The following is a 27,490-nucleotide window of genomic DNA, read 5'->3' on the forward strand; positions in this document are numbered from 1 at the left end:
ACAGGGAGATCAGCTCGGTGCTTTGTGACCACCTAAAGGGGTGGGATAGGGAGGGTGGGAGGGAGGGAGATGCAAGAGGGAAGAGATATGCGGTTACATGTATATGCATAGCTGATTCACTTTGTTATACAGCAGAAACTAACACACCATTGTAAAGCAATTATACTCAAATAAAGATGTTAAAAAGAAAAAATTCGTCATCAACTTCTGCTGCCAGGGCCCCAGGCTTCCGGGCTTCATGGTGATTGGGCGCCGCAGGAGGCCCAGCTCTGTGAGGCAGCTGCAGGGAGGGAGGGAGGCCTTGGGGCAGAATGAAGGGCAGGAGCTGTGGGAGAGGGGAGCCCAGAGAACCTCCACTCCCTAAGCGGGCGTAGGGCAGCGGCCAAGAGCAGCCCACTCACCACACTTCAGTACAGGCCAGAGAGCCCGCCGTGAGGACTGACCCCTCCTTTCCTCCAGTGAGCTGGCAGCCAGAGGAAAGGTGTGGGTGATTTATTTTGGAGACATAGGGCAGGGGCGGTGGAGAAGTCTGCATCCTGCTCTGTACCTGGTCCCCAGAGGAACGGACACCTAAGAGGCCGAGAGGGTGGAGACAGCCGGGATGTGCTGGGACGGCTAAGGCCAGAGAACCAGTCCATACTGGAGAAGGGAGTTGGGGGCCTCCCTGGCTGGAGGCCCTGGCTGGTTCCTGACTCTGGCTCCGAGTGGAATCTGCCATTCTGGGTGGCAGGGGGATGGCCTGGGGCACGTAGGCCTCTGACCACCTAAGAGGAAAAAACTAATCGTCAGCGGCAGGTTTCTATCAGAATCCAAGCCTCAGCAGGTGCAGGGCTGTTTGGCTTTATTTAAAAAACAAACCAACATCTTTCATTAGCATTAACCCAGCAGTGGCCCCCCTGCTGTCACCTGACAATCAGACTCCCACAGGTCACACCCTCGGCAGGCTCACAGTACAGGGTTGCACCCTGGGCACCACCCTGGCCCAGGGCGGCCACACAGAAATACACTTCTCACTGCACAGATCTCCCTTAAAAAAAAAAAAAAAATCAAACAATCATCAGGTCAGAGAAGAATCACTTGCTCCCCCAGTGAAGAGGGCACACACTGGGTAGCTGAAGCCGGTTCCTCCTGGCTCCTCACAGTGGGGTGGGGGCCAGGACTCCTCGGGACCATGTGACCACGGCTGGGACACTGCCGGCGGCCTCGCTCCCTGCTGAGAGTGGAAGGGATCCATCCCAGCGCCCACGGGTGGCGGCGAAGTGCTGGGAGCCCAGCCTGTCTTCAGCATCCCCAGAGCCCCCGCAGACTGAGATGCAAATAGCTCCAGGCCCACGCGGCTCCCCGTCTGTTGACGAGGGTGGCTCGCTCCTGTTTCTTCTCTTGCTTCTTACTTTTTTCAGGGAGCAGAGTTCAGAGTAAGAGCTGGCAGTTCTGGAAACTTTTTCTTGCTCCTCAGACAACCGTGGCGATCGATCATGGAGACCCGCTCCAGACACTTTCCACTGACTCGAAGGGGATGGGAAGGAGGGACCCTTCCTTTGGAGTGAGTGGCCCTCGGGCCCAGTCAGTGCACGGCTGGGTGAGGAGACCCCGGGCTCACAGCTGAGGAGACGGAGCTCCTTGCAGCACCTCACCTGGCCTGTAGCTTCTCTGACAAAGAGAATGGCATCTTCCCATTCCCGGCCCTTCAGAGGGCCTCGTGCTGCCTTAGCGACCTGGGCCACCTGCTGCTCCAGGGCCTGGAGGTTACTGGGCTGCTCTAGAGGCGGAACCCTTCAGTCTGGAGGAAACTACCGCTGCTAGAGCTACAGGAGTAGCTCCAGAGCAGTGGACATCACGCTGGGGTAGGAGGGGATAATCTGAGATGCCGCCTAAGGGGAGCAAACACAGGAGCGGGGATTCCCGCTGACTGGGCTTAGCCCCAGGACAGAGCCGGGTGCAGGTGCATCACCAAAGGGCAGGGCACACAGAGCATGTCCGGTTCTGAGGCCTGCTGTCCTTACCACAGACAGGTATTTAGGCAAGATTTTAGGCCCCCAACCCTGCATCAAGCCCCCACCTAGTAAAAATACTGAGAAGCACTTCCTTTGTCCTAGGACCCCTTGAGGGTTTCACCCCTAGGGCCCAGCCCTGGCCTCCCTGCCCTCCCCAGCCCAGCACAGTCAGCGGTCCGGTGGTCTGTGCTGCGCTGAGCCGCAGAAGACAAGGACGAAGGGCTGCGTGTGCCCAGCAGCTCTGTGTCTTCCGGGGGGGTCCGGCTCCAGCCTCATCTGGTGATGCCTTGGTGAACAGACACAGCATCCTGGGGGGGAGGCTGGCATGGGGAGTCCAGAGGACAGACGGAGCGGGGGCTGATGGGAGGTGCTGGCTGTGGTGTCCCTCCTCCAGAGGGGGAGGTGGGAACTGTCAGGGAGGGGCCGGCAGGCCTGTCATCTCAGCAGGCCCCCTGGGCGGCTCAGCAGGGCAAGCTCCAGCAGAGAGGGCCGTGTGGGAAGCTCGGGTTCAGCCTGTTTCCCTGGCAACCGGTCTCTTCCAAAGCCAAGGCTGGTGAGGATCCGTGTGGTGGGAGCCTGCAGATCTGCAGGGCAGCGGCTGTACCAGCCTGTGGGTGGGACGTGACTGGGAGGCGGGCCAGCGCACCGCCTCAGGTAGTGGAGGGACAGGCGGCGCCGGGGAGGCAGCGGCTGGGTTCCAGCAGGAGGGAGAGACCTGCTCAGTCCAGCTGGGGGGCTTTGCTGTAACATCCCTCTTTATCCCGCTCTGGAGCGATCACAGAAGCTTCAGTGTTGGAATCGCAGCCCTGGGGAGCTCTGTGGTTTCGCACGCTTCCTCTCCCGGCACACGTTTCCCTCTGAGCAGTGTTAACTGGATTTACTGAGGAGAACAGCCTTATCTACGGAGATTTCTGAATAGGTTTCCGTTCCGAGGGAGGGCGAGGCTTGCCCAGAGCGGCTTCAGAGGCAGGGCTGGAGGAGGCTGGCCGTGAGGGCCAGCGGGAGCAGCTGCAGGAGCAGGGAGACGCTGGAGGCAACGATCGCTGAGGGATTAAACACAGGCGGTTAAGGCCTCCGAGTGCCGAGTGCCCTGCTTGTGGCCCGCTGGCACTCATGTGCAGGACTAGATGCAGCATAGTTTCGGGCACTAAACTCACCTCAGGCTCCTTCTGGCTACCCTATTACAATTTTTCTTTCCCCTGGTTTCTTTACATATTCATTTCTTTCACAATTATACTACATGTATATTTATGCCGTTGCCTGAATCCTCTTTGGGTGACTATTTCTAGCATTTATAATCATCATCCAGGTCTGTCTGGGTTCCACAGCCAGTGTTTCAGACCCTCCCAGGACACTTCACCTTGATCGTCTGCAAAGACCCAGAGTGCCCTTCAGTTCACTCAAGGTTTTGGGTGAAAGGCTTAGAAAGATGCCCGGGGAGTATGCCCACTCTTCCTCTGTGGGGTGTGAACCCGCCTGTCGCGCCCTACCTGTGCCTGAGCACTGCTGAGACAGCATCCCTTCCAGAGCTGCCACGTAGTCGGGGCCTAGCCAGTCACGGTAAGTAGTTTTCTCTCCCACAGGTACTGCCCGAAGGGTGGCATCCTTGAAAAGCAGGTCTTGGCCATGATAGTTGGAGGAGTCGAACATTTTGAACCCATTCTTATTGTGGTCATCTCCAAACAGGTCCTGGAAACACACAGCAGACCTGCTTTGCATCTGGGCTCACAAATGGTCACCCGGGTATCACTTGCCACTGACAGCTTTATACACCAAGGAGCAAGGAAAGTCAGGTGCCAAGACTCTGCTTGGAAATCATAAGCTTGACAACTCATTGACCTCTGTTACCAAAGCAGATTTGGAGGAAGAGATGACCATAGCCACCACAGTAAGACAGCCATTCAGAAACATCACACCAAACCAGCTCTTGGATACAGAACTGAAGCCTGAGCCTTACAGGCAGAAGGACCCAGAAATGAGAGATGATGTGGTTGAGATCACCGAGAGGTTTACTAAACCTGCTCAGCACCCCTCAACCTCTTCTACCAGGCTTCCTCACTCTATCTGATGGGTGTCCTTTACCCCAAACCCAAATGATTTCATAAGAGAGCCTTTTGTTCTGTACTAGGTGAGTTGAGTATCCTTTACTAACCCACCCTCCTAGCACCCAAGAGATTCTTGCAGCAGCTGTTGTCTTCCCTTGCTGGGGGTCCTCGGGGTGAGTGTGCTATGGCTCCCACCCTCAGAGAGTCACTAAAGAGGCCAGAAGGGATGTGAGAAATTATGAATACATACAGGACATCAGGAGAACATGGACGAATGCTTACGTCAGCTTTTAAATACCAATCAAGGGGGAAAGAAAGAGTAAGGTGGTTATTGATCTTTCTGGGGGGACTCATGGATCCTCTTGAGGATCTGATGAAAGCTCTCAGCCTTCTCCCCAGAAAAGGGCACATCTACACAGGGCTCTTCCCCCACATCACTTCACAGGGTTTGGGGACCCGTGGGGAAGCCCAGGGACCCAGAGTCAAGAACTCCTGGGACAGAGGGACTCTGTGGGGAAGATGAGAGCAAACATCATTTCAAAGGTTACAAACTGGCCTGGAGAGCCAGCTGGCTCTGCGAGTCTGTGGCGCTTATGGGTGGAGGGAAAGGAGGTCAGTTTCAGCCTATGTCAGGTCGGGGGTGCATAGAGGGGGAGGTTGGGAACCAGGGGCCCTGCTGTCAGACAGCCTGGGTTCAAATTTTAGGTATTTGTTTTTAGGCCAATAGGATTTGCTGATGCACTGGAAGTAGAGTCTGAGAGGAAGACAGGAGTCTGAGCTGACCCCTGAGGAAATGGAAAGGCTGAAGCTGCTATTCACTGAAGTGGGGAAGATGGAGGGAAAAAGAGGAGTCCAACTTTGATTTGTTCAGCTCAAGATGCCTGTTAGAAATTGAAATGTCAAGTAGGTGGTTGTTAAAGATGCAAGTTTGAGATTAAAGGGTGGGACTGAAGCAGGGCTGAGGATGTACACTTAGGAGTCATCAGTATATAGACTGTAGTTAATGACCTGTGGCTGGATGAGATCGATATGCATGTAGGTGCCGACAGAGAAGAGGGCTTAGGATTGAACCCTGGGGCACTCCGGTGGTTACCAGCCAGGGAAACGAGGAAGAACCAGCAAAGGAGACTGGGAAGAGAGGCCAGAGAGGTAGGAGGAGAGCCAGGCAAGCGTGGGGCCCTGGGAACCAAGTGGGGGAACTGCGTCCAGGAAGGAGGTGAACTTCAGGAAGAGGGAACTGCAGCCAATGTTGCTGGGAAGTCAGGGAGAGGCAGACTGAGAAACAGCCACTCTATTCAGCAACATGGGTCACTGCGACCTTGACCAAGGCAGTTTCAGGGCCCTGGTGGGGCCTCTCCAGAGTAGTCTCCATCCTTAAGAGAGACCAGGAGAGGAGGAATTGATGACTCCAGAGTAGAGATGGCTCTTTGAAGGAGTTTTGCTGTAAAAGGGAGTGGGATTACGGCTACAAGGGGATGTGAGGCCAAAAGAGGGTTCATTTGTTTTTACGAGATGGTAGAAATAACAGCAGGTTTGTATGTTGGTGAGAATGGTCCGGCTGAGAAGGGAAAATTAATGATGTAGGTGACAGAAGGCACAGTGGTTGGAGGGATGGCTTCGGCTAAGTGAAAATCACAGAATTCCCCTCAGGCTTCCTCAGTTTCTCCTGAAGTCTGCTCCAGGTAGACTGAGGTGCCCCGGGGGCTTGGCTCCCCTCTGTCACCCTCCTCCCAGTGAGGCAGCCCCTGCCCTGGCTCACCTGGGCCTTGTCCAGCAGTCCATACACAGTGAAGATGTTGGTGTCCGGCCGGACCATGACAGCATGGGACGGTATCTGTGCCAGGTTGCAGGCTGCGAACTGGGTCACCTCGGCCCGGGCCCCATTGGGACACAGCAGCTCGTAGTCCTCCGACATGAGCTCAGCAGCCCAGGGCTCAGAATTGTGGCCTGAGGGGATGGAGCAGAGGCAGGGAGAGGAATAGAGAGAGGCTGCTCTCCTCGGGGATCCCCAAATCCTTGGCTGGGGAGGGGTGGTGATATCTGGCCAGCTCCCCAGCCCTCTCCATTCTTCAATTGCTCTGCTCTATTACCAGGGTGAGAGAACCCAGCTGGGCTAATAAGGTTATTCGTAGGGAATAGGAAGTATGCACTATGTAACTCTGCACTGTATGATCACTCCCGTTTTACAGGTGGAGAAACTGAGGCTCTTAATCACTCCCCGGCAAAGAACTCCATCTGTGTGTTACAGGTCTCAGGGTGGGATGGGCTCCTCCCCTAAGAGCTGAAGTTCTCAAGCCAGAAGAGGTATGACATCAAGTATGGATCTGTAAGATGCAGTTTCAAAGGCCCCTCCTTGCAAAGAATCTCATCAGGTAGGTCTAGAATGGGGCCCAGGAATCTGCATTTTAAACTAGCAACCCAGTAATTCTGATGCAGGTGGTTGGTCTGAAGGCTTCCTGACAAACACTACTCTTAGGAATCACATTATTTTTATGTCTTCCTGTATTTCCAGGAGGAACTCCAGGTGGGCTCACAAGCAGAGATAAAAGAATTTGAGTGGCCCTGGGAGGCGGTCGCCTCACTGCAGGTGAACCTCGCAAGGGCCCCGCCTCCTCCCCAGCCCTCAGCCCAGGACCCCAGAGGGCACAGGCTGGGACCAGGCAGGGCTCACAGCTCCTGCAGGAGCACGCGGTTCCCTCCTTCTCGGGGATGATCCCCAGTGTTCTCGGTGGGAGGTTGGCAGGGGAGCGGCGGTATGGCAACAGGGCCTGGAACCCTTCCAGCTCTGTTGGGGCAACTGGTCTACAGCTTAGTGACTTTCATAGGCAGGGTGGGATCTGAGTTTTGAAATACTGACTGATGTTTTTTCCCTGCGTGTCTTGCTTTCCCTTCGCCAATGTCCTCCTCCCCTTCGGGCCCTCTGCCTTTCTGCCCTGAGTTCCTGGGAAGAGATGTGTTAGGACAGAGTGGAGAAGACTTAACCTCCAGTGTTTGGGGTTTCAAAGCCTGGGGTGTAGGCAGGGTATACAGAAAATGCAAACAATAAAGTGTTGAAGGGAAACAGCTTTCAGTCTTCAAAATGGATAGATTCCCTGAGGAGGGAGAACAGGGTGGGGCAGGGGAGTGATGCACGGTCAAGGGCCTGCACCCCGATAGGACCTCAGGTGGGGGCTTAGGGGTCCTGGAGGAGTTCCTGGGCTCTTCTTCCCAGGTGGAGCCCAGGAAGGTGACTCCAGAGAAAAAAACCACCTGTATGATGTGAATGGGGGTGTGCCCTGCCTCACACGGCTTGGGGGCTGCAGAGTGATTTCCCTGCGCATGGCATTGACCTGCTCAGGACCAAACACCAGATGCTGATGTGAACTGATAACCCTGGGGAGAGAGGCCCCTGCCACCCCTACCCACATACCTGGGTGCCACATAAACACCCCAGAAGGGGTTCTCTCCAAATTGATTGAGTTTCTACCATTTCAGTGGAATGGGGATTTGGATTCCAGACAAATAAAGACAGTCATGTGACCTGTGCATTTGGATACGTGGCCTGAGGTCTGTTCTTACCGCTCGGCCTTTGGGGCTCCTGGGATCCCCAAGGGGCAGAGCCTTCTAGACTTAGTCTTTCCCGGCTGCCACTTGGCCCACAGTCCCAGCACCATCTAGCGCCTGGATTCTGCTGGAGATGGGGAACAGCCCCGCCAGAATCTGGCCCTGCCGTGTCCCAGCACCATCACATACCATTCGTGTTGTCGAAGACAGTCGTGTGCTTAATGAAGGCAACGTCCCCTGCATTCTCAACCAGGCACCTGCCACACAAGAAGCCAAGACAGGTGTCGGCAGAAGGTCCCACGCCTGTGCCTGGCCCCAGGACCACCTCCCCACACCCCTCCCGGCCCGCCAGGTACCTGAAGGCGCCACCGTAGCCGTAGTACCTCTCCTGGCTGTTTCCCACACACTTGTTGCGGCCTTGCTCGTCTCCCACGCAGAGTGCGCACAGCGAGGATGGGTAGTGCTTGGGGTTGTTCACGGGCACACAGCTGGCGCTGAAGAACTCACTCACCGCTGGGGCAGAGGGGAAGGGCTGTGCTGAGGGGCCGGCATCAGAAAGGGCGGCCAGGGGGGAGATGGGTGGGCTGCTCCCCGCACAGATCTGCCCACTGGCCTGCCCCATGGCTCAAGGCCACCCATCCGCTCCAGTGCCCACCCAGCTCAGAGTGGCGTGTCTCCTCCTGGGAGGATCACAGGGACGGGGGCATTGCAGACGTTGTCTAGATACAGGAACCCCCACTGACAATCCCTGGTAAGTGGCCGCCCGGCCTTCCCTTGAACTCCCTCGGGGACGGGGAACTCGCTACCTTGTAAACTCTTCTGTTCCAGTCAGAGCAACCGCCCAGCTGTCTAGGAGTGGGAGCAGCCACTTCTAACACCTTACATGTGCTTGTGTGGGTGGTTAGAAAAAAAATGTGTTTTTTTCCTCGGAGGTGCCAGCCAGGACAGAGGTGTGTGTGCAGCCAGCTTCCTCCTGCCTTCCCTTCACCAGGAATGTGCATGATTTAACACCCAGGGAGGGCCCTGTGTATGGCATATGGTGGGTGCCTGGTAAACGTGTCTTCTTCAGCACGTATACAGATGGCTGGCCACTTTCCAACAAGGTCCCCCAGATGCCCAGGGGGACAGCCCATGACTGGATGGTGGTACAGCCAGGCCCAGGGTCAGTGCACTCGCCCTGCTCCCCACGCCCACTGGAACTGTTCCACTCTGAGCGAGTAGGTGGGCAGGGGCACTGGCACCTTCGACAGAACCAGACACCCCTGACTGTGTCAAGTGTAGCCAAGAATATTCCCCAGCCTTCCCAAGAGCAAGGGGCATGTCAAGGAGGAAGAGGAAATCTCTCTGGGGCTGCCTTCTCCTCTCCTGCTGGGAGAGGACCCCAGCCCTCAGAGCTGGCCCTGACGCCAGCCAACCCCAAAGAAGAGCTTGCACATCTGTGTGTCTATAGAGGATGGTACCTGTGAGGACGTCGCAGTCCCTGGGCCGGATGAAGCCCCTCTGCACAAGGGCGCCCACGGGGATGTCCCAGCCTGCAGGGCTGCCGAAGCCTGGGTGGCAGGAGCGCTTGCCCCGCAGCTCATCCAGGGTGAAGGCATAGGAGCTGTTCCGCTTCACCACGGCCACCACGAAGTACGAGTTGCTCCTGTCCTCCGCTGGGGGAGGGGACACCAGTGAGGCCCCTCATCGAATGCTTAGTGGCCTCGGCTGAGCAAGAGTCAGGGCCGGATCCCGACGGGGCGCTTCTTCCCTCAAACCCGTTCCCTCTTGCCGCTCTTGACCTCAGAGCAGTGGTCCTGGCCCCATACGCCTCTACCCGCTGGTACTAGGCCTTGGCTGCCTGGGCTCAGGAGCACCCAGGCCAAGGGCCGGGTGGGTGTTCAGGGCGCACATCCAGCAGCGGGACCCCTGCGTGTCCCCTCACTGCTGAGAAGCAGCCCGTGGGGCTCCACTTTTCAGCATTCTGTGCACCCTCCAACAGTCTTCACCCAGAGGAGTTTTTTCTTTCCTTACACTCAGGTGGTATTTTTCTCACCCCCTGGGAGAAAGGTGGAGGCATAGCTGAGGCTGCAGAAGCGCTTTCCCTAAGATGGGAGAGTTTTCACGTCCAAGTGGAGAAGACCTGAGGTCACTAGACCTCAGCACAGAGCACCTGGGTCCTGGCCCAGGCCACTGAGAAGGTGTTCATGAGCCGACAGGAAGGAGGGTCCCAGGGCCACCTTCCGTGAGCCACACGGTCTGGACGGAAGAGGCCAAGGAGGCTTTCTAGTTCAGGGCTTGGCAAATTACTCAGCCTGTTTTTGTACAGCCTGAGTTGCAAGTTAAAAATAATTTTTATATTTTTAAAGGGTTGTTAAAAAGAAAAAAGAAGAAGAAGAGGAACATGCAGCAGAGTCTGTATGTGGCCTGCAGAGCCTGAAGTGTTTACTCTCTGACCCTTTACAGAAAGTTCTCCAAAGCCTGCCAGACTTCCAGTGACTGGCTGGGCACACTGTGCCCGGGGCCAGAGTGGCTTGCCTGTGATAGACAGCAACTGGCCCAGGGAGAAAGGCTCTGATGAGTCGTTTTTATAAATATAAAATTATCAACCACCTCCCAGCAGAGGCCAGGTGGCTGGCACCTGCACTCACGGGCATAGTGCTCCCCGGCTGCTGGAACCAGGCCGTATATCTTCCCCGCTGTGTAAATGTCCTGGCCCTTCAGGGTCACAGCATCGATTTGCCCAGCCTGCAGGGGGACAGAAAGAGTGGCCAGGCTAGAGTGGGCCCCAGGGCAGCTCTGGGTGTCGGGATCTGACAGAGGCGCCAAGGCTGGGTCTCTCGGGGACTTTGGCCTCAGGCTCCCTTCCCCTGGGAACCCCATCTTGCCCTAGCTGCCCCTTCCTCTCCTTGTGAAGATGGGCAGGCAAGAGAGGTGTTTGGAGGACCAGAGGCCTGAAACAAACCACCACCATTCATGGGTGTCTTTCAATCTTTCAGCAAGTGTTTTCTGAGGGTCTCCTGTTGCCAGGCCCTGTTCTGAGCAGAACCTAGCACAATGCCTGCTCTCATGCTCGGTGTGGGTCTCCCCACGGCTTGCCAGCCTCAGAGACCTGGGGCACTGTACTGCATCCCCAGCACCTGGCCAAGGGCTGGCACACAGCACGAATGCAATACATATTTCTCAAACGCGTACGTGAATGGATGAATGAGCCAGGTCTGAAAAGACGGCAGTCTCAGGGTCTGTGGGAGGAGGCTCCAGGGTTGAGGGATAGAGCCCTGCCTCAGATGCCAGCAGGAGGGGCCCAGGACCCTCCTCCCTCAGAAACCTCTAGAGCCCTCCAGGTCACCTGCACCCCACCCCGCGTGTCCATTCTGAAGTCTCTGGACAGGTGGCTCCTCAGACCCTGCCAAGAGGTTAACTGATAATCAAGCCATACCCCAAGGGAAGAAGCTGGGGCCCGGGGACAGAGGGGACACCGGCACCCCAGGAAGGTGCCTGATGCTGTTCAGGGCCAGAGGCATGAGGTTATGACGATGGAATAACGGGCAGTGGCATTGATGTTTTGAGTCTGGAGGGTGCCTCTCTGGGGGACCCCTTTTGTTCCCACGTAGACCTTGTCCACAGTGGTGTGGTGCCGGGGAGGAAACCAGACCCTAACCCACAGCCCAGGGGTTGGGCCAGCTGACCCTTCTTTGCCTGCATCACTGTGGTCAGACAGGAAATGGGTGTTAGAGCTACACTGGACATCACCTCTGAGAACCTTAGAAGTTAGAACTGAGGATCTCTGAGCCTTTGGCTGGGGTTCTCAGGGACCCCCCCCCCCAAATCTACTCCTCTCCCCACAGGACCCTGCGCAGCCCCTTGGCCCTCTGTGAGCTCAGGTGGAGAGAAGGATTGTGCCTGGAGACAGTTGCATCTCCCTGCATCTCTCCCTGCTCTGGTGCCCCTGGAACAGCCTCTCCTCCACAGGACAGCCTGCCCAGGGTTAGGAAAAGAGTCCCCACCGCTAAGTCCCCCTTCCTCAATCCCCGCTGGGCTCCCCTCCCTCGGTGCCACATCCGGCTCTCGTCAACCCCTGGGGATAGGGGCTCCCCCGCCCTTGAGCTGGGTGACCTGGGGCAAGTTACTTCCTCAGCCTCTCCCAGCCCCAGTCTCCACTTACGATAGTAATCATATCCACCCCACAGGGTCGTTGTGAGGATTACCTGAGGAGACCCACACGAAGGCTTAGCACAGTGCGAGGTACATAGGAAGTGTGTGCTTATGAGACTGTTAGCGTCACGATCCCGGGCCCCTGTCCTTCCTGCCCACTCGCCTCTTCTCGAGCCATGTGCTGCCTGGCTGGGGCAGGGTGGACGCACCTGAGGGGCTGTGACTTGGCCTGCACTCGGGGACCACCTTGAAAAGGGCTCCTCACCATCAGCTCCCACCTAGTAGCTCTTGAAAAGCAGGAGGAAATGAGTCCAGGAACCCAGGGGTGGAGGAGAACCCTGTAGGACTTCATCCCTGACTGCAGGGCCTCGGGCGCGTCTCCCACTCCTGGTCTCAGTCTCCAGTCAGAGAAGCGAAGCAGGACAGAGCTGAATGGGCTTTCAGAGACACGGCCTGTGCTTTTAACTACAGGTGGCAGGCATATTAACGAAGGCTTAGTCAATTTAATGGGCCATGACAAGCTTAAAAAAAAAAAGACTAGGATAGACTACCCCAGAGACTATCAGCGTACATTGTACTTAGTAAAGATAAGTACTGTTTGGCTTCATATCTCTCTATAGCGGATACATATTTTTACATGTTTATATCTGAAAGAACAGTTTCTGTGTACTAGACTGTGATTGATGGAAAATGTATTTCTGACTGGCTTGCAGTTTAATAAATGATGAGCCAAGGCCACCCCGTATTGTGCACAAGGGGAAACTGAGACTCAGAAAGGGGAAGGGGCTTGCCCAAGGCCACAGGGTCATTAGTGCCAAGCTGAGCCAGTCTCACGGTCCTTCTGCCCCCTGCCCACTTGCTCAGTGCGGGGGAGCCCCCCTCTGCCCCGCCCCCCGGGTGGGGTGCCTGTTTCCTGCGGCCACTTCCTCTTCCCCCTCCTCTGTGGCGTTGTCATGGGAGACTTTCTTCTCCTCCCCAGGCTGCCCTGTGTCCTCCAGACCAGGTGGGACAGAGGGAGGGCCGGGAAGGACCAACCATCCCAGGCACTGCCCCTGCCCACCCACCTGGCCTGCTCTGCCCCTCTCGACACGGCTCCCACCTGGATCTGTTCCATGCAGCGCTGGGGGGACGCGGCGGACACACACTGGATCTCCGGCTTGAGCCTCTGCCGGCTGAAGGCCACAGCCATGTCTCCGCACTTCTGGATCTCGGGCGTGGACAGCACACACCAGCGCAGGTAGTGGGGCAGCTCTGTTTGGGTGTGGGCGTGTGGTCACGCTGGCCTGCCTCGGGGCTGGCCCTCAGCAGGAGGAGCCTGGAGCCAGACCCAAGGGAAATTCTGGCTCTTTCCCTGGTTAGCTACAAGGGGTAAGTTATTTCACCACCTGATCCTGTTTCCTTACCCAGAAAGGGGACCACCGAACCTCTTTCAAGGGGCTGTGAGGACGCTCGAGGCAGATCATGGCTGTCGTGTATACAATACAGGCCTGGCATACCATCTCCCTGGCTGTAGGTGGTGGATACGCGGGGGCGGGGGATAGATGCAAAAGCCATTTGTAGACTACTTTAAGGGTCCAGGAGAGAGACAGTGCCAGAGCCAGGGCTGTGGCCATGTGGTGAGGAGGAGTGAGGCACGGTGGAGGGAGAATGACAGGACTTGACACATTCTGTATGGAGGGGCAAGGAGACCCTTCGGGTCTGGATCCCACCCCCTGGAACAGGTGGGGTTTCCAGGGTACAGCAGGCCATGCGACTCCAGAGAGTCTTCTTCCCCTACCCCCAGAGGCAGGAAGGTGGAAGCAACAGGTTCCCATCGAGGCCAAGAGACACACACACCTTCTGGGGTGAGTGTCCTCCTTTGGCCACCTCTCCAGAAGGCCTGGCCACGCCTGCAGTGAGGCGAGGGCCGGCGGGAGAAGAGACAGCTGGACTTACGGTTGGGGTCACAGAGGAGACCCTTCATGGCATGCAGGTACTCGCGGCCCAGCCATGCCTCGTAGGTCTGCGTGGCGATGGGCACCAGCTCGGAGGTGGAGTCTTTGAACAGCAGGTTCTTCTGGCCGTAGGCCTCAGAGCTGAACATCTGGAAGCTGCTGCCCTCATGGTTGAACAGGCGCTGTATGTCAAGGGGTTGGGGTGTGGGCTGGTGAGGAGCTGCAGGGGCGAATCCTTTCCTCCCATTTCAGCCACCATTTCCTTCTTCCTGGGCTCTCAGGCCAGGCGCCCACTCTGAGGACCAGGTGAGGCTCCGCCTCCCTCCTTCCCCTGTGCTCCCCCCGGTGCATTCTGCCTTCTCATACTCAGCCGGTTGAACACGTGGCTCGTGGCCCAGGTGTGCGATGGTACTCAGCACAAGCAGTGGGGCTGAGCATCGGTGGTATGGATGAGCAAAACTAACTAAAGCTGGTGTGGCCCACGGGCAGAAACTTGCTGCTCTTGCAAGCAGCGGCTTCAGCAAAACATTATTCACCACATTTAATGAATGGTATACTTTGACATTTAGTTTATTTGCTCATATGTTCTGATTTTGGTTTTAAGCGCCACAAGTACCAGGAGCTTTCTCTGAGGGGTGCCTGAGTCCCCTGGTCTCCCCACTCTGGCCAGCCCTCCTCGCTGCCAGCTGGCACAGTTGGTCCCTTCTTCACTCTGAGTTGGCCTGAGGTTGAAGGCCACAGAGGTCTGGCTCCCCAGCTGGGGTCTGTCCCAGGGGAGGGCCTCTGGGTCCTGCCCCTCCTAGTCTGGCTGGCCCAGCCCCAGGATGGCTCTGAGCTCCAACCCCGGTGAGAGACGAGAAGGTCCAGCATCACCCTGAGAAGCTGTGTGGGGTGCCCTGAACTCACCTGGCCTTCGTTGAGCAGCCGGAAGATGAGACCCCCATCTGTGTCGGCTCGGACCACCACGGCATGAGCAGGCACCCGAGCCAGGTGGCATCGCCTCCATTCAGTGACGTCAGCCCGGCTGCCATCCCGGCACAGCAGCTCGAAGTTCTGTGACAGCAGCGTCTGGCCCCAGGAGGGCAGGGTTTTCCCTGGGAAGATGGGAATCCTGTGGTGAGCCAACTCCTGTCCTGGGTGGGGCTTGGTGGGGACATCAGGCAGGACCCTCGAGAGGGAGGCTGGGGAGAGCTTAGGGTTTCATGGCCACAGGCCCACAGTGAAAAGAAACCCTTATGGGAGGTGAGAACCAGAACCACACCAAGAAGTGAGAACCCAGAACCACACCAGGAGGTGAGACCAGAACTCAGAATGAAGAGGAGCTTGGTGGCTGCACCGTACAAAACCAGGTGTCTCTGTAGACTGTGTCTATTTACTTACATTTTTTATTTGTCACCAATTTCTAGTAATAAAATGGATTTGAGATCTCTGACAATAACACAATATATATAAACAGAACTGCTCATTAAAGGTAAAAAGAGTAAGAAAGTAAGAGAAGCTTAGGATGAGAGAGAGAAATGTGTCAGGAGTTCACCACTGCCGTCTGGCACTAAATTTAGCCCTGAGTAGAGGGCAGGGGACGGGGGGGCCATGGTGGAAACAAACCCCGACAGAATTCACCAGAATCGTGGCCCAGAGAGAAGAGGGTAAATTCCCAAAGCTTCAGCCACAACTCCAGCTATTAATATTTTGGTATTTTTCCTCCATGTCCTTTTTTTTCTATTCTATTTTCTAACTATTTTAAATATGGTTAAGGACATACATGATAGGCAATTTTGCATCCTACTTATTTAAAAATATTTTTACTGGAAGCTTTCCATAAAACTCATTTATAAGAGTGAATATCAACACCAAATAGGAATATTAAGAAGACGAATTTCGGGCTTCCCTGGTGGCGCAGTGGTTAGGAATCCGCCTGTCAATGCAGGGGACACGGGTTTGTGCCCCGGTCCGGGAAGATCCCACATGCCGCGGAGCAGCTATGCCCGTGAGCCACAACTACTGAGCCTGCGCGTCTGCAGCCTGTGCTCCGCAACAAGAGAGGCCGCGACAGTAAAAGGCCCGCGCACCGCGATGAAGAGTGGCCCCCGCTCACCACAACTGGAGAAAGCCCTTGCACAGAAACGAAGACCCAACACAGCCAAAAATAAATAAATAAATTTAAAAAAAAAAAAAAAAAAAAAGAAGACGAATTTCAAGGATTGTAACTCATGCAATAAGATATACCACAGATGGCCCTACATAACAATATTTTAATGACTTCTAAATTTTAAAATGAGGAGGATAAACCTCTGCTAGAAAATAGGAGGGAAAAAGATAATTTGTGCGATCATGAACACTCTATTCACTATTTAAAAATAAACCAGAAAACCAAGAGAGTAATAGTTTGGAAAAGTCCATAAAGGTCATTTTTAATGACTGCATGATAATTTATAGCACTCTCAACAATTAGTGTCATTCTCTCCCCACTCCCCAACTTTCCTCTATTTATAAACTGCTGCAAAACCTTTGCAGTAGAGCTCCAAGGGATCATTTGGCCTTCCCTCGAGACAAATGCATCATTTAGGTATTTCGATCTGCCACTCCTGTTTTTCTTCACTAGGGACAATTAAAACCATATTACTTCACTACTTTGCACATTTATGTCAATTCCACTCTTTTGCTCTTACCAACCTTTTTGCCTGAAGACAACTCTTTAAAAAATTACTTCCTTAGGTTTCCTTAGACTATCATCAACATTTTAAAAGAGATGGGTTTAACCCAATACACCCCTAATTCTTTCTCCATCTTCCAAATTCTCGTTTGCTTGACTCATCATAGGATCGTCCTGCTCTGAAGACAATCCTATGTCTCCTTTTTCAGATCAGTTTTTTCTCAAATCTGGTTCATGTTGTTTGCCTTCATGAATGTCAGACTATATGATGGACCTTCTGATTTAAAAGGAAAGATTAACAAAAAAAAAGAGATGATTCTTTAAAAAAGACAATGATTAGACATTATGGAACAGGCAAAAGTGTAGAGACAAAAGTCTGACTGGTGGGCATCAGGGAGGAGGCTGGAAGGGATTGACCAGAAAGGGGTATGAAGGAACTTTTGGGGTGAAAGGTCTGCCACAGTCACTATCTTGATTGTGGTGGTGGTTATTCAACAGTATGTTTTTGGCAAAACTCATAGAACAGTACTTCAAAAAGGGTGCATTTTACTGTATGTAAATTATACCTCAATTAAAAAAAACCTAGAAGATTCTTAGGCAAATCCAAATTAGGGTACATTCTATAAAATAACTGGCCTGACTCTCCAAAAATGTCAATGTCACTAAAAACAAAGATTGAGAAACTGTTCGAAGTTAAAGGAAACTAAAGCAACCTAAAAGCTAAATACCATGTGTGATCAAAGATCAGGCCCTGGCCTGAAAAAATTGCTACGAAGGACAGAATTGGGACAATTAGTGAATCTGGAACGTGGACTGTAGCTTAAACATTGTGTCGATGTTACATTTCCTGAATTTGATAACTGCGCTATGGTGAGGTCCACATCACCTTGTTCTTAGGAAACATGCACTAAAGTATTAAAGGGTGTGATGTGGGCAAACATATTCTCAAATGGTTCGGAAACACACACACACGTATAGAAAGAATGATCAATTCCATGTGGCAAATGCTCAAAGCTGGAATCTGGATAAAGAATAAATGGGGGTTCTTTGAATTATTCTTGCAACTTTTCTAAAGCTCAATTATTTCAAAATCTAAAAATTTTAAAATGACAGTGGTATAATGGATCAACACCTAACACCAACCCATCTTTAATAAGTCCTCGTCCAGGGATAAGGGATGGCTTCTTCAGGAAAAGGACCAAAGGCTGGAAGGGACAGTAGATGACAGCTAGTGCAGAGGTTTGCAAACTTTTGTTCTTCAAAAGCAGAATCTTCACACGGAAACGGAACCCAAGGCCGAAACGTTATCAGAGCGGGGCAGAGCCGCTCACCCGGTCCCCTTGCCCGCAGAGCAGCTGAGCTCCATCGGTGAGCCCCACCTCTTTCTTTCTGTCAGGGAGGGTTATGGGGCCTGAGATCCGCTGCTGGGGGCAGCCCATCCACTCACCGTCTGTGTTCTCCAGCACCGTGCTGTGCTTCACAAAGGCCACGTCCCCGGCCCCTTCTGCCAGGCACCTGCGCAGGTGGAACCAATGAGCTGCCATCCTCCACCTCGGGAGGTCTGGCCTGGGCCATGGGGGGTGGGGTCACAGAGGGCACGGGTTTCGCAGTCATGCTGTCCTGGGTTCCAGTTCCCCAGTTTGTTGGCCGTGTGGTTTTGGCAAGTGGTGGAGCCCTCCTAGCCTCTATCGCCTGTAAAGTGGGGATGAGAAAGTGGCTCCCGTAGGGAGAGATTCTTTATAATCCGTATAGATCCTCTACAGCTGAGCTTGGGGCCTGATAGGAGGGGGTGCTCATATGGCAGCTGCTTGATCAGCAGCCTTAACACTCAGGATGTGTTGAAGATGACCCCTGAGGTCATACCAAAAACCCTGAGTGGAAGGGACCAGGACTTCGTGGATCCTCTATCTGTCACTGCCCAGTGAGGGAGGCAGGTCAGGGCCTACTAGGCAAAGGGGCTGCCTGGGTCCCTACAGCCAGCAAACAAGCAGGGACTGGACTGGGGGGATGACACCAGGAGAGATGGGGTGGGAGAGAGTCTCTGGCTTGGAGGACCACGAACTGTTTTTCTCTCTGTGCCCCAAACTGCATTTCCCTTATTACACCCTGGGGCATGGGGCCCCAGCAGGCTCTCGGGTTCCAGGTGGAAACACTGTGGCCAGGGCAGTCAGAGGGACCTGGGAGACTCCCATGCCAGCCCCCATCGGTGTTTCCTCCTTTGTGGACAGATGGAAGGGCACCACAAGCAGTTAGAGACTCTCTTGTCTCCATGGAGGGCTGCTCTAAAGTGCCAACCTGAAGAGGGGCAGAGAGAGGCCAGCCCTGAGCGTCAAGCCTCGGGGGTCGCCCCCATGCTCCCCCACTCCAGCATCCTCCCTCCAGGTCTCAGACACCAGAACGGGGACCTGGGAGCAGCCAAAGGCTGTTTTGGACATTTTCTTCTCTCTGAGCCCTTACTTCTCTAAATATACCAAACATGTTGATTTTATGAGCAAATCCTGCCTGGCACATACCAGTTTGAGGTTTTTAAACTAACCAGGCACATGGACTATATAAAGGGTGCTTTGATGAGAGGCAGCTGACATCGCCACTCCCCCAGGGGCCCTCCCTGTGCCGAGGTGTTTTTCCCCAGCGCTTGTGGCCCCATCCCAGCCCCTCTCACCGGAAGGCCCCGCTGTAGTCGTAGTATCTCTCCAGGGGGCTCTTGTCACACACCCCTTCCCCGGCGGTGTTGCCCCGGCAGAGTCGACAGAGGGACTCTGAGTAACTGGTCTCTCCTGCCCCGGGGACGCAGCTGCCCCCAAAATAGTCGCTGACAGCTGTGGGAAAGAGGCAGAGGGGGTCGGTCACACAGCATCAGACCCCGCCCCATCCTCCAGGGAGCGCTCAGGCCACTCGGGTTGGAGTCAGGAGGGCTGGGCTCCCCAGGGACCCAGCTGGACTCCCCAGGCTTCAGTCTGAGCAAAACTGGAGCGCTGGATCTGCTCAGTGGTTCCCATACGGGGGCCACAAAAGTGTGGGCGTCGGAGAGTGACTGCTGTTATTTAAAAATGGCTCAGGGGGTAAAACATTTACCCCCAAATGGCCACACAGGACAACCATCAGCCAGATAGTGTTCTCACTGAGGGTTTCACTTCAGAAGGAGTTACATGTAATCAGTGAAAGTAGGGAAATAAATGATTACTTAAAGAGTATAATTAATTTGATAGACTACACTTCTCAAAACACAGGGAGGGGAGGGAAACAGCAGAGAAGGAGGCCTGGCTGGGGACGAATTCAGGATCTGCAGGATTCTGGGGCCCTTACCAGCGCCCAGGCCCCGAGTCCACCCTCCTGGCAAATATTTATCCTGCGCCCAAGGACCCCCTAGTGCCATGTAGGGTGAGCCAGTTGCACTGTGCTCGGCTAAACCAAGCTCTTCCAGGGCAGGTTCCTTTCTTGGTCTTTCTGCATCCTCGCAGGGGAGTGGATATTTAATAAATGTGCCAAATGACTGGTAAACCTCCCACAGCTGGGCGCCGTCTGAGAGGACATGGCTTCCAGGCCCTTGTGCGCGGTGCTGTATGGGGGTAGAGTATCCACGTGTTTGTGTGTGTGCAGGTGGGGGCAGCATGCCTGTGTGTAGTGTGTGGGTCTGTGCCTGCACGGATGGGCGTGCCCGCGTATGCGTGCACATGTGCACACGTGTGTGGGTTTGTGCATGTGTGTATGCGTGCACATGTGTGTATGTGCGTGTGTGGGTTTGTGCACGTGTGCATGTGTGTATGCATGCACGTGTATGTGCGTGTGTGGGTTTGTGCATGTGTGCCTGTGTGTATGCGTGCACGTGTGTGTGCACCACATTGACCGGGAGGGATGGAAGCTGAGCTCATAATAACGGCAGCTCCCTGCAGTGAGCACAGCCCCTGTGCCGTGCATTCTGCAAAGATGCTGTGTAGATTATCCCAGTCCTCCCAACCCCACAGCATTGGAGTAAGTGTTAATTTCCCCATTTTACAGGTGAGGAAACTGAAGTTCAGTGTGCGGAGTAATCCTTCTGAGGGCAGGTCACGCTGAGCCAGGGTGTAAACTCACATGTACCCACAGCGAAGTCTGGGCTCTGAGAGACGAGGTGCTCGCCTATGTGCGGAGCAAACCCGGAAGCAGCACACTCAGGAACAAGGGGTCTGGGGACGCCTGAAACTCTCCTCAAGGGGTGGTGTGGTCCCAAGAGGGCAGTTTGAGACGGTGGTGGTCATGTGTCAGGGGCCACCTCAGACTGACACAGCTGGGTGGCCAGCAGGTGACCGGGAAAAGGTGACCTGCATCCTCGCAGGGTCCAGGTCACCAGAACCAGGGCTCTGGGCTCCCAGCCAGGTCCCCTCAGCACCTCCTGCCCTCGCTCAACTTTCACGGGGCACACGCTGCTTGCAGGATGGCCCTATTCTCACCACCTGTGAATCAGCGGCGGGTCTCTGATGAGCCACTTGTGAGCTTTCTGGGCGCAAGTCCGCAGCTTGTTTGGGTCCTGAAAGAACACGGCTTCTGACCCCGTCAAGCTAAGGACACATTCGTGGCAAGGGCGACCACGTCTACACCAGGGGAAAGGTGCTCCCGGGCGATTCGCTGCCTCCCGCGGGGTGGGCCTGCAGGCCCCGTGCTTGGCTGTGCCGGGGCCCCGGGAGGAGTGAGTGAGGGTTGAGTGCCTGGAGGAGCCAACCACGCGGAAATGTAAGTGGGGACAACACCAGGCCGGCCAGCGGACAGGAGGGAGTGATGCCATCGATGAGGGGTCCGGGGAGGCCCAGGGGAGGCGGCTGTGCTGCCCTTTAAAGGAGGCGCAGTGAAGGTGAGCCCGGAGGGAGGCTGTCCCACAAGGGGAAACGCAGAGCCCCTGCGGGAGAAGCCGCTGGCGGCCAAGCCCTCACCTTTGAGCACATCGCAGCCCATCACCGAGAGGCGGCCACTCTCCACCAGGTAGCCCACGGGCACGTTCCAGCCCACCGTCCGGTTGATGCCCGTGTGGCAGGACGTCACGCCTTTCAGGGTGTTGATGGTCACGGGGGAGCCCCTCTTCACCACAGCCACGGCATAATAGGAGGTACCAACCTCTAGGAGGAGGGGAAAGGAGAGGAGTGAGGGTGGGAAGGAGGCTGGGACCCTGCCTGGGAAGGCTGCGGGAGGAGGGTGCGGGGGTGTGCACGGATGCATGTGCGTATGCGTGCACGTATGTGGATGTGCACGTGCGTGCGTGCATGGCATTCTAGTACCAAGAGAGCAAGTGGGTGCAATCCACGTGTTGTAACACAAGACCCCGCCCCCTCCAGCCTCTGCGGTAGCTATTATCTTGAGATGTTAATTCATTCATTAATTTCCCCCTTGTCCTGCCCGAGCCAGCTGGCACTCAGCCGGGTCTACATTTGCACACATCAAGGGAGCTCTGTAGCCAGACCAAAAGCAGAAGTAGCCTGCAAGTCTTTCATTTTCCAGAAGTCTAGCCCCTTAGGAGAACTTAGAGGATGTGAGGGAATGGTATCACGTTATGGGAAGAAGGGTGGTTGGGAGAAGCAGAGGGAGCAGGGCAGGGACTTCCCTCAGATTAGAAAAAGTGATTTCTCAGTGCTGGGCCAGGGATGAAGGGGTAGAGACAGAGAGAGACAGACACACAGACACTCACTCACACACAGAGAAGCAGAGAAACACGAACGATTTGGCCCCAAATCACTCAAGACCCGAATGGGGTGCATGTGGGTGGGCGAGGGTCTACAGCCTTGCAAAAGATTCCCCTGGGCCAGAGGTTGCCTGGAAGAGGCCATTCAGACAAGACAGGGATGACTCCTCTATGGGACTGATGACCAGAGGGCATCCATCACACACAGACATGTACACGACTGCCCGGGGGTGGTCAGATGCCCATGATCATAACGAAGCTGAGTTCTAGAAAACCAAGCCAGTGTTATTTCTTGCACCCCTGAGCCTGGCCCCTGTCAACCTAAGCAGCCTGTCTGGTCCCACCCTCTGACTCCCCACTCTCTTTCTAGTTTCTTGAGATCACCAAGCTCTTTTCTACTTGGGACACTTTTCAGAGTGCAACTTTAATGTCACCTCTCCAGAGAAGCCCTCCTGTCTGCTCTATTTTAGCCGGTCTTCCACAGCCCTTATCTTCTCCCTCATGGCCTTTACTTCCTTCACAACACCCAGCACATTTGTAACTACAGTTTTTGGTGTTTATTTACTATGTGACTCTTGCTATTTGAGGGCAGGGATGGGTTCTCTTGCTTACTACTCTATGCTCATGACTGGCATGTAGTAGGTGCTCAATGAATGTGCTGAATTAATTAAAAAGGAAGAGCTGTGTTTGGGGCCCATGAGGCATGGCTGTTTCTGGCCATTGAGTGGAAAGCCTGGCTGGTTTGCAGGGTTGGACTGTGTCCTGTGTCATCTGACAGTCATCAATTCAACAGGTGACCAAGCGAGGCCCCGTGCTGGGTACCAGGCACCAGGGGTATACAAGGATGAAGACCAGGCTTGCCTCAGGGGACTCGCTGTGGTGAGGACAAAAAAAACAGACAGAGGGGAAAGGACCTTGTAGAGTGAGTCAGTGCTCTGGAAAGCAGCAAAGAGAGGCCCTTTGCAGGGGTGGGAGGGCCCAGGGGAGCTCTTTGGAGGTGACAGCTGAGCTGGGCTGTGGCAGACGCTGGGCACTGGACAGGTAGAAGCGAGGGGTGGGTATCCAAAGGGCAGGCTGTGCCAGAGGCATGTCTGGTGTGAGTGCAGGGCTGGGGCAAAGAAACGCACATTTCTGAGCACACACCACGTGTCAGGTGCACACAGACCGGCTCACTTAATCCATGTGACAGGGCAGGGACCTCTATCCTGATTTTATGGTCAAGGAAGTGGAAGTTGTTCAAGGTCACACAAGATGACAGGAAGAGGCAGAACTGGGATTCCTTCTTGGTCTGTTGGGCTCTACAGATCCTAGACACCACTTCCTGTCTGGCCCCATTCCCACTCCACGCTGCATCTGACAGAGGGCACTGGAGAGTGCGGGGAGCTGGGCATCACTGATGCCTCGTTCACCTGGCAATCATGCCCCGCACTACACCAGGCATGGGGTAGCCCCTCAGTAAGAGCTTGTGGGTGACGGTTAGGGGGCTGCTGGGCTCCCCATGAGGAAGAACAAACTCAGGTCAGCCCTTCTTGTCTCTAGCACCCCCGGCTCTGGGGACAGGACTACTGACCAGCTAAGGGGGCTGCAGGGTCGGGCCAGGCCCAGCAAGGACATACTGCTGAGTGGCCTCCTCTCTCCTTCCAGTCCCCTCCCACTTGGCCCTCTGACCTTGATCATACACCTCGCCCACCACGGGCTTCAGGCCGTGCTCCTTCCCCGCCTCGTAAATGGCTCCTCCATCCAGAGTGATGGCGTCAGCTTCCCGGGCCTGCTGGGAACAGGTGGGTCAGTGCAGCCTGGCCCCAGGGGCACTCAGCCAGGAGCTCAGGGACACCTGCCCAGGGCCCCTTGAAAAGCCCTGGAGGTCCACGCGGTCCTCTTCATCTGGCCTGGGAGCCCTGTCCTGGCTCAGCCTCTCAGGCCCCTCCCCACCAGGGCCTAGGGGTCTCCCCCGACCAGGACCAAGGGCTCACCTTGTTTTTATAATTATGTTATTTTAAAAATATTAATTTTATAGGACTACACATAGTTAAAAATCAGACAGCACAAAATGAAAAGTAGTGAAAAGTGAGTCTCCCTCACTTTCTTGTTTCTCAACCCCCTGCCTCTGCTACTAACCTGTTTCTCGGGTTTTCTCTCTAAGATGCAGATTGAATCCTACAAGTATCCTCTTCAATTGTTTCCTTTTTGTTTTAAAACACAAATGGGGTCCACGGGTAAAATGATAGTTCAACATAATTGGTTTCCACCCTCACGGTGGAGCCTGGCCCAAGCCCTTGGCCACATGGATGGTGACAGGATTAGCTCTGGGGGCACACCAGGGGCTAAGCTGGAATGGAAACCCGGGTCCCCTTGTGTTTGCCCCCAGTGCTTCTCTCCACCCCTTGTCCTGTACTGAAGTCCTGCCTCTTAATTTAGTCCGTGCCAGTTAGCAGATCTCCTGCCCCTCAGAACAGCTCTCCCACCCACCATGCACTCACCCAGGACTGCTGGCCCTGTTCCTCCTGCCCCAGAAAACACACAAGCCCAGTTCTGGAAAACTCCAAGGAGTGAGTAACTGCCATGGGCCACGGAGGGGTCTGCTGTCTGGGCTCCCCTGGGTGGGGCGGGTCATGTCCCCCATGTAGAGGGGCTCTGTGCAAGGAAACTCTGCCTCTCAGACACCTTTCCCCACCGGCGCCCTGAGCAGGGCCCTCCCTGGGCCTCCCAGGGCCTGGGCAGGAAACAAGCTGGCCCTTGTTGCTGGGGAAACTCAGGAGATCCTATCGCCCGGCCCTGGCGGTGGGGAGGACTCCGGAGCCTTTCCCGGTGAATGAGGCCATTGTGCGCTCCCTCCTGAGTCAGAGCCCTCTCGTCTGTGCAGAGCGGAAGGGAGAGGACCCACCGTGATGAGCTGGAGGCAGTGGTCAGCTGAGGTGCCCTGGATGCACAGGAGGGAGGGCTGGATGCTGGCTTGCTGGAAGGCCTTGCTCATGTCACTGCACTTCTGCTGCTCCGGGTCTGAGATGGTGCACCATCGCACCTCCATCCCTCCGAGTGCTGGGGACGGGGGACAGTGAGGCCCGGCTCCAGCAGCCCCAGCCCATGTGTCCCGTCAGCACGTATAACCAGTCCTGTGCATCAGCCCTGCCCTCTCACTGTGGGGTACTGGGGCACAAAGAGGCGTCACAGGCTGGGAGGGGGCCGGGCTCACTGGCAAAGCTGTGCGTGGGCCATGCACTCCCTGCACTTGCCCAGCGAGGCTCAGAGCCGGGCCCTTTGCATAGGCCAGGGAGGGTTTCCCTAGGTAGCAGCTGGGCTTCCCCCGCCCACCCCTCCCTGGCCTGGAGCACAGCCTGGTGGGTGGAAGGAGCACTGGCTGTTTCCTGCCCCTCTTGGGCCTGTGTGTCTCCAGCAAGAGGGTGCTGGACTGGGTTCTCTCACTCAGTGGTGTCCCTGGGCCCTCCTCATGAACTGGGACATGAGACTGGGAAGAGGTTGTGGCTGCCCTTGAGGAGCCTTGCACCCTTTGGAGCATCTGTGATTATGCCCCCTGCAGACCTACCCTCTGTGGGCACAGTGCCAGGCCCCTGACAAGGGGAGGCTGAGGAGTCAGCAGGTTGGGTTCAAGTTCCTGCTCCTCCAGCTGGTGACTTCAGGTAACCTATTTGACCTCTCTGAGCCTGTTTTGTCATCTGAGAAAGCAGATGAGGAAACCACCTTCTGCGTTGTAAGTAAACCTCTGTAGAGCCAGGACACAAGGTCCTCAGTGGACTGCCTCTTAGGCCCCTCCTCCTGATGGGGACCCTCTTGGGTCCCGTGATCTGGGGATCCTGGGGGCCCAGCAGAAGTGGTGCCCAGCTCCCTGAGGTTGCTGTCTTTGCAGACCCGAGCTCCTCCACCACTCACCCTCCCAGCCAGCCCTGCTAGGGATGCCTGTGCTCCTGGGAAACCTGAGGTTTTGGGTCCATTTCCACCCGCCAGGGACCCTCTCAAGGCAGCCTGTGCTTTCCATCCCCACCCCAAGGGTCAAGACTGCCGGTTCCTCTACAGCCTCCCTTTGGCCCCCTCCGCCTCCCCCAGCTCTGGGTGGCCCCCTGGAATGTGGAGGTGCCCTCGCCCTCTCTAGTGCTCCAAGGCTGCACCCTGGTAGGCCTAGCAACTGCCGGGCCCGGACCGGGGTGGCAGGTCCATTTTTCATACTGACGAGGTCAGAGCGGTGGCTTGGCTTGAAGCCATCCTTCCAGCAGCCTCCGCCCGCGGCCCCCGCGAGCCGCTCCCGGAGGTCCGGCCTCACGTCTCAGCGTCCGGGACCGTGACTCCCTTGGGAGCTGCCCGTGCTGACGCGAGGAGTCCCGGTCTGCGCCTCCCACCCCCTATCCATGCAGGGCGCCCTGGAGCCGTCTCCCGGGCAGTATCTCCCTCCTCCTCCCCTCCAATCCCTCCGAATCTTCTCCCGCCTCCCTCCCCACGGGGGCTCAGAAGAAGTAGAGCCGTTCTGGCTCCCAAACCCTCCTTGGGCTTCCTCGCCCATCAAGAGCATTCACCCTCCGGACCTCCCCCCCGACACTCCAGGGCTCTCCCCTCCACGCCTCTGCCCGCGCCTCTCCTTCCTCCAAGAAGCCCTCCAGACATCCTGGTCTGCCCGGGTCAGTGCTCGTTCCCTCCCCCGTCCTTCTTCGCGCCTCGCGCCTCTCTAGCCTCCCCCCTTTCCTGGGAGACAAAGGTTCAGGACACTTTTTCCAGCCCGCGGGACCCTCCTGGGTGGGTGGGTGGGTGGGTGTGTGTCTGGAGAACTCCAGGACCCCCGGCCCAGCTCCTACTCCCAGGGCCGGGCGGCGGGGTCTCACCAGTGCGCAGAGCCAGGATGAGCCACAGAGCCACGCTGGGGCCCCGCATGGCGCAGTCTAGAGCTAGCTGGGGCTGGGTTTGGCGCGGGTTTTGCCTAGGTGTGGGTCCAAGTGGGTCAACAGCAGCCGGAGCTTTCTTCCTCCTTCTTCCCTGGCACTGGCCTTCAGCTCCTTAAGTGCGGCCGGGGTGTGCCTTGGCGGTGTCCACGCCCCTAACGTGCACCCGCCCACCCCCGACTGGACACCTGGGCGCTGACCGGCTGGCCTTACGCTTCTCTTTGGCGGCCCCTGCTGGAGCCTGTGCCGGTGCGGGGGCTGAGTCTAACCGCAGGCCTCTCTTGATCCCCATGCTCCTAGGCCTGGACACACCCGCTCAGCTGTTTCTGAGAGTAAGGTATCTGCTGTCTGGGGCCTGATTCCCCAGCTCACGGGTGTTCCAGGGCTCTCTCACCTCAACAATCTGTCCTGAATTCCAGAACATCCTCCCCTCCTCTTGTCCTAGAAAGATCCCAAATATCTGGTCCAACTGGAGAGGGAAAAGTTCGGATTTGGAAAGAAGAAGAGTTCAGAAACGTAGGGCCTGAGCTGGAAGGAAGCTCGAAGGCAATCAAATTCATTCACCAGCATCTCTTCAAGCACAGATCGTACAAAGGATCTGGGGCTACAAAGATGAACCCAGGTTGATGGGGTCCTGACTGGGGAGGAGCT

The 27,490-nt window shown here is 55.8% G+C and overlaps 1 protein-coding gene across 2 annotated transcripts; it reads right to left on the reverse strand.

Annotated features, from left to right (window-relative positions):
• Positions 1-796: 796 nt before the first annotated feature.
• Positions 797-26,939, reverse strand: MELTF (melanotransferrin). 2 transcript variants are annotated; one of them, XM_061194317.1, is made up of 16 exons: positions 26,783-26,939; positions 24,838-24,992; positions 23,622-23,721; positions 21,211-21,393; positions 18,966-19,122; positions 17,751-17,818; positions 14,557-14,744; positions 13,652-13,832; positions 12,816-12,967; positions 10,213-10,309; positions 9,043-9,237; positions 7,966-8,095; positions 7,772-7,839; positions 5,799-5,986; positions 3,485-3,683; positions 797-3,037 (listed from the first exon to the last, which is right to left on the reverse strand). In XM_061194317.1, exons 1-16 carry the CDS (start codon positions 26,829-26,831, stop codon positions 2,955-2,957), a joined length of 2,193 nt encoding a protein of 730 aa, XP_061050300.1. In that variant the 5' UTR covers positions 26,832-26,939; the 3' UTR covers positions 797-2,954. The 2 variants fall into 2 exon arrangements, with proteins under 2 accessions (XP_061050300.1, XP_061050299.1); XM_061194316.1 differs by having other exon boundaries at positions 7,939-8,095.
• Between the last annotated feature and the right edge of the window lie 551 nt (positions 26,940-27,490).

Source organism: Eubalaena glacialis, chromosome 6 (assembly GCF_028564815.1).
Source record: "Eubalaena glacialis isolate mEubGla1 chromosome 6, mEubGla1.1.hap2.+ XY, whole genome shotgun sequence".
NCBI classification, from domain to species: Eukaryota; Metazoa; Chordata; class Mammalia; order Artiodactyla; family Balaenidae; genus Eubalaena; species Eubalaena glacialis.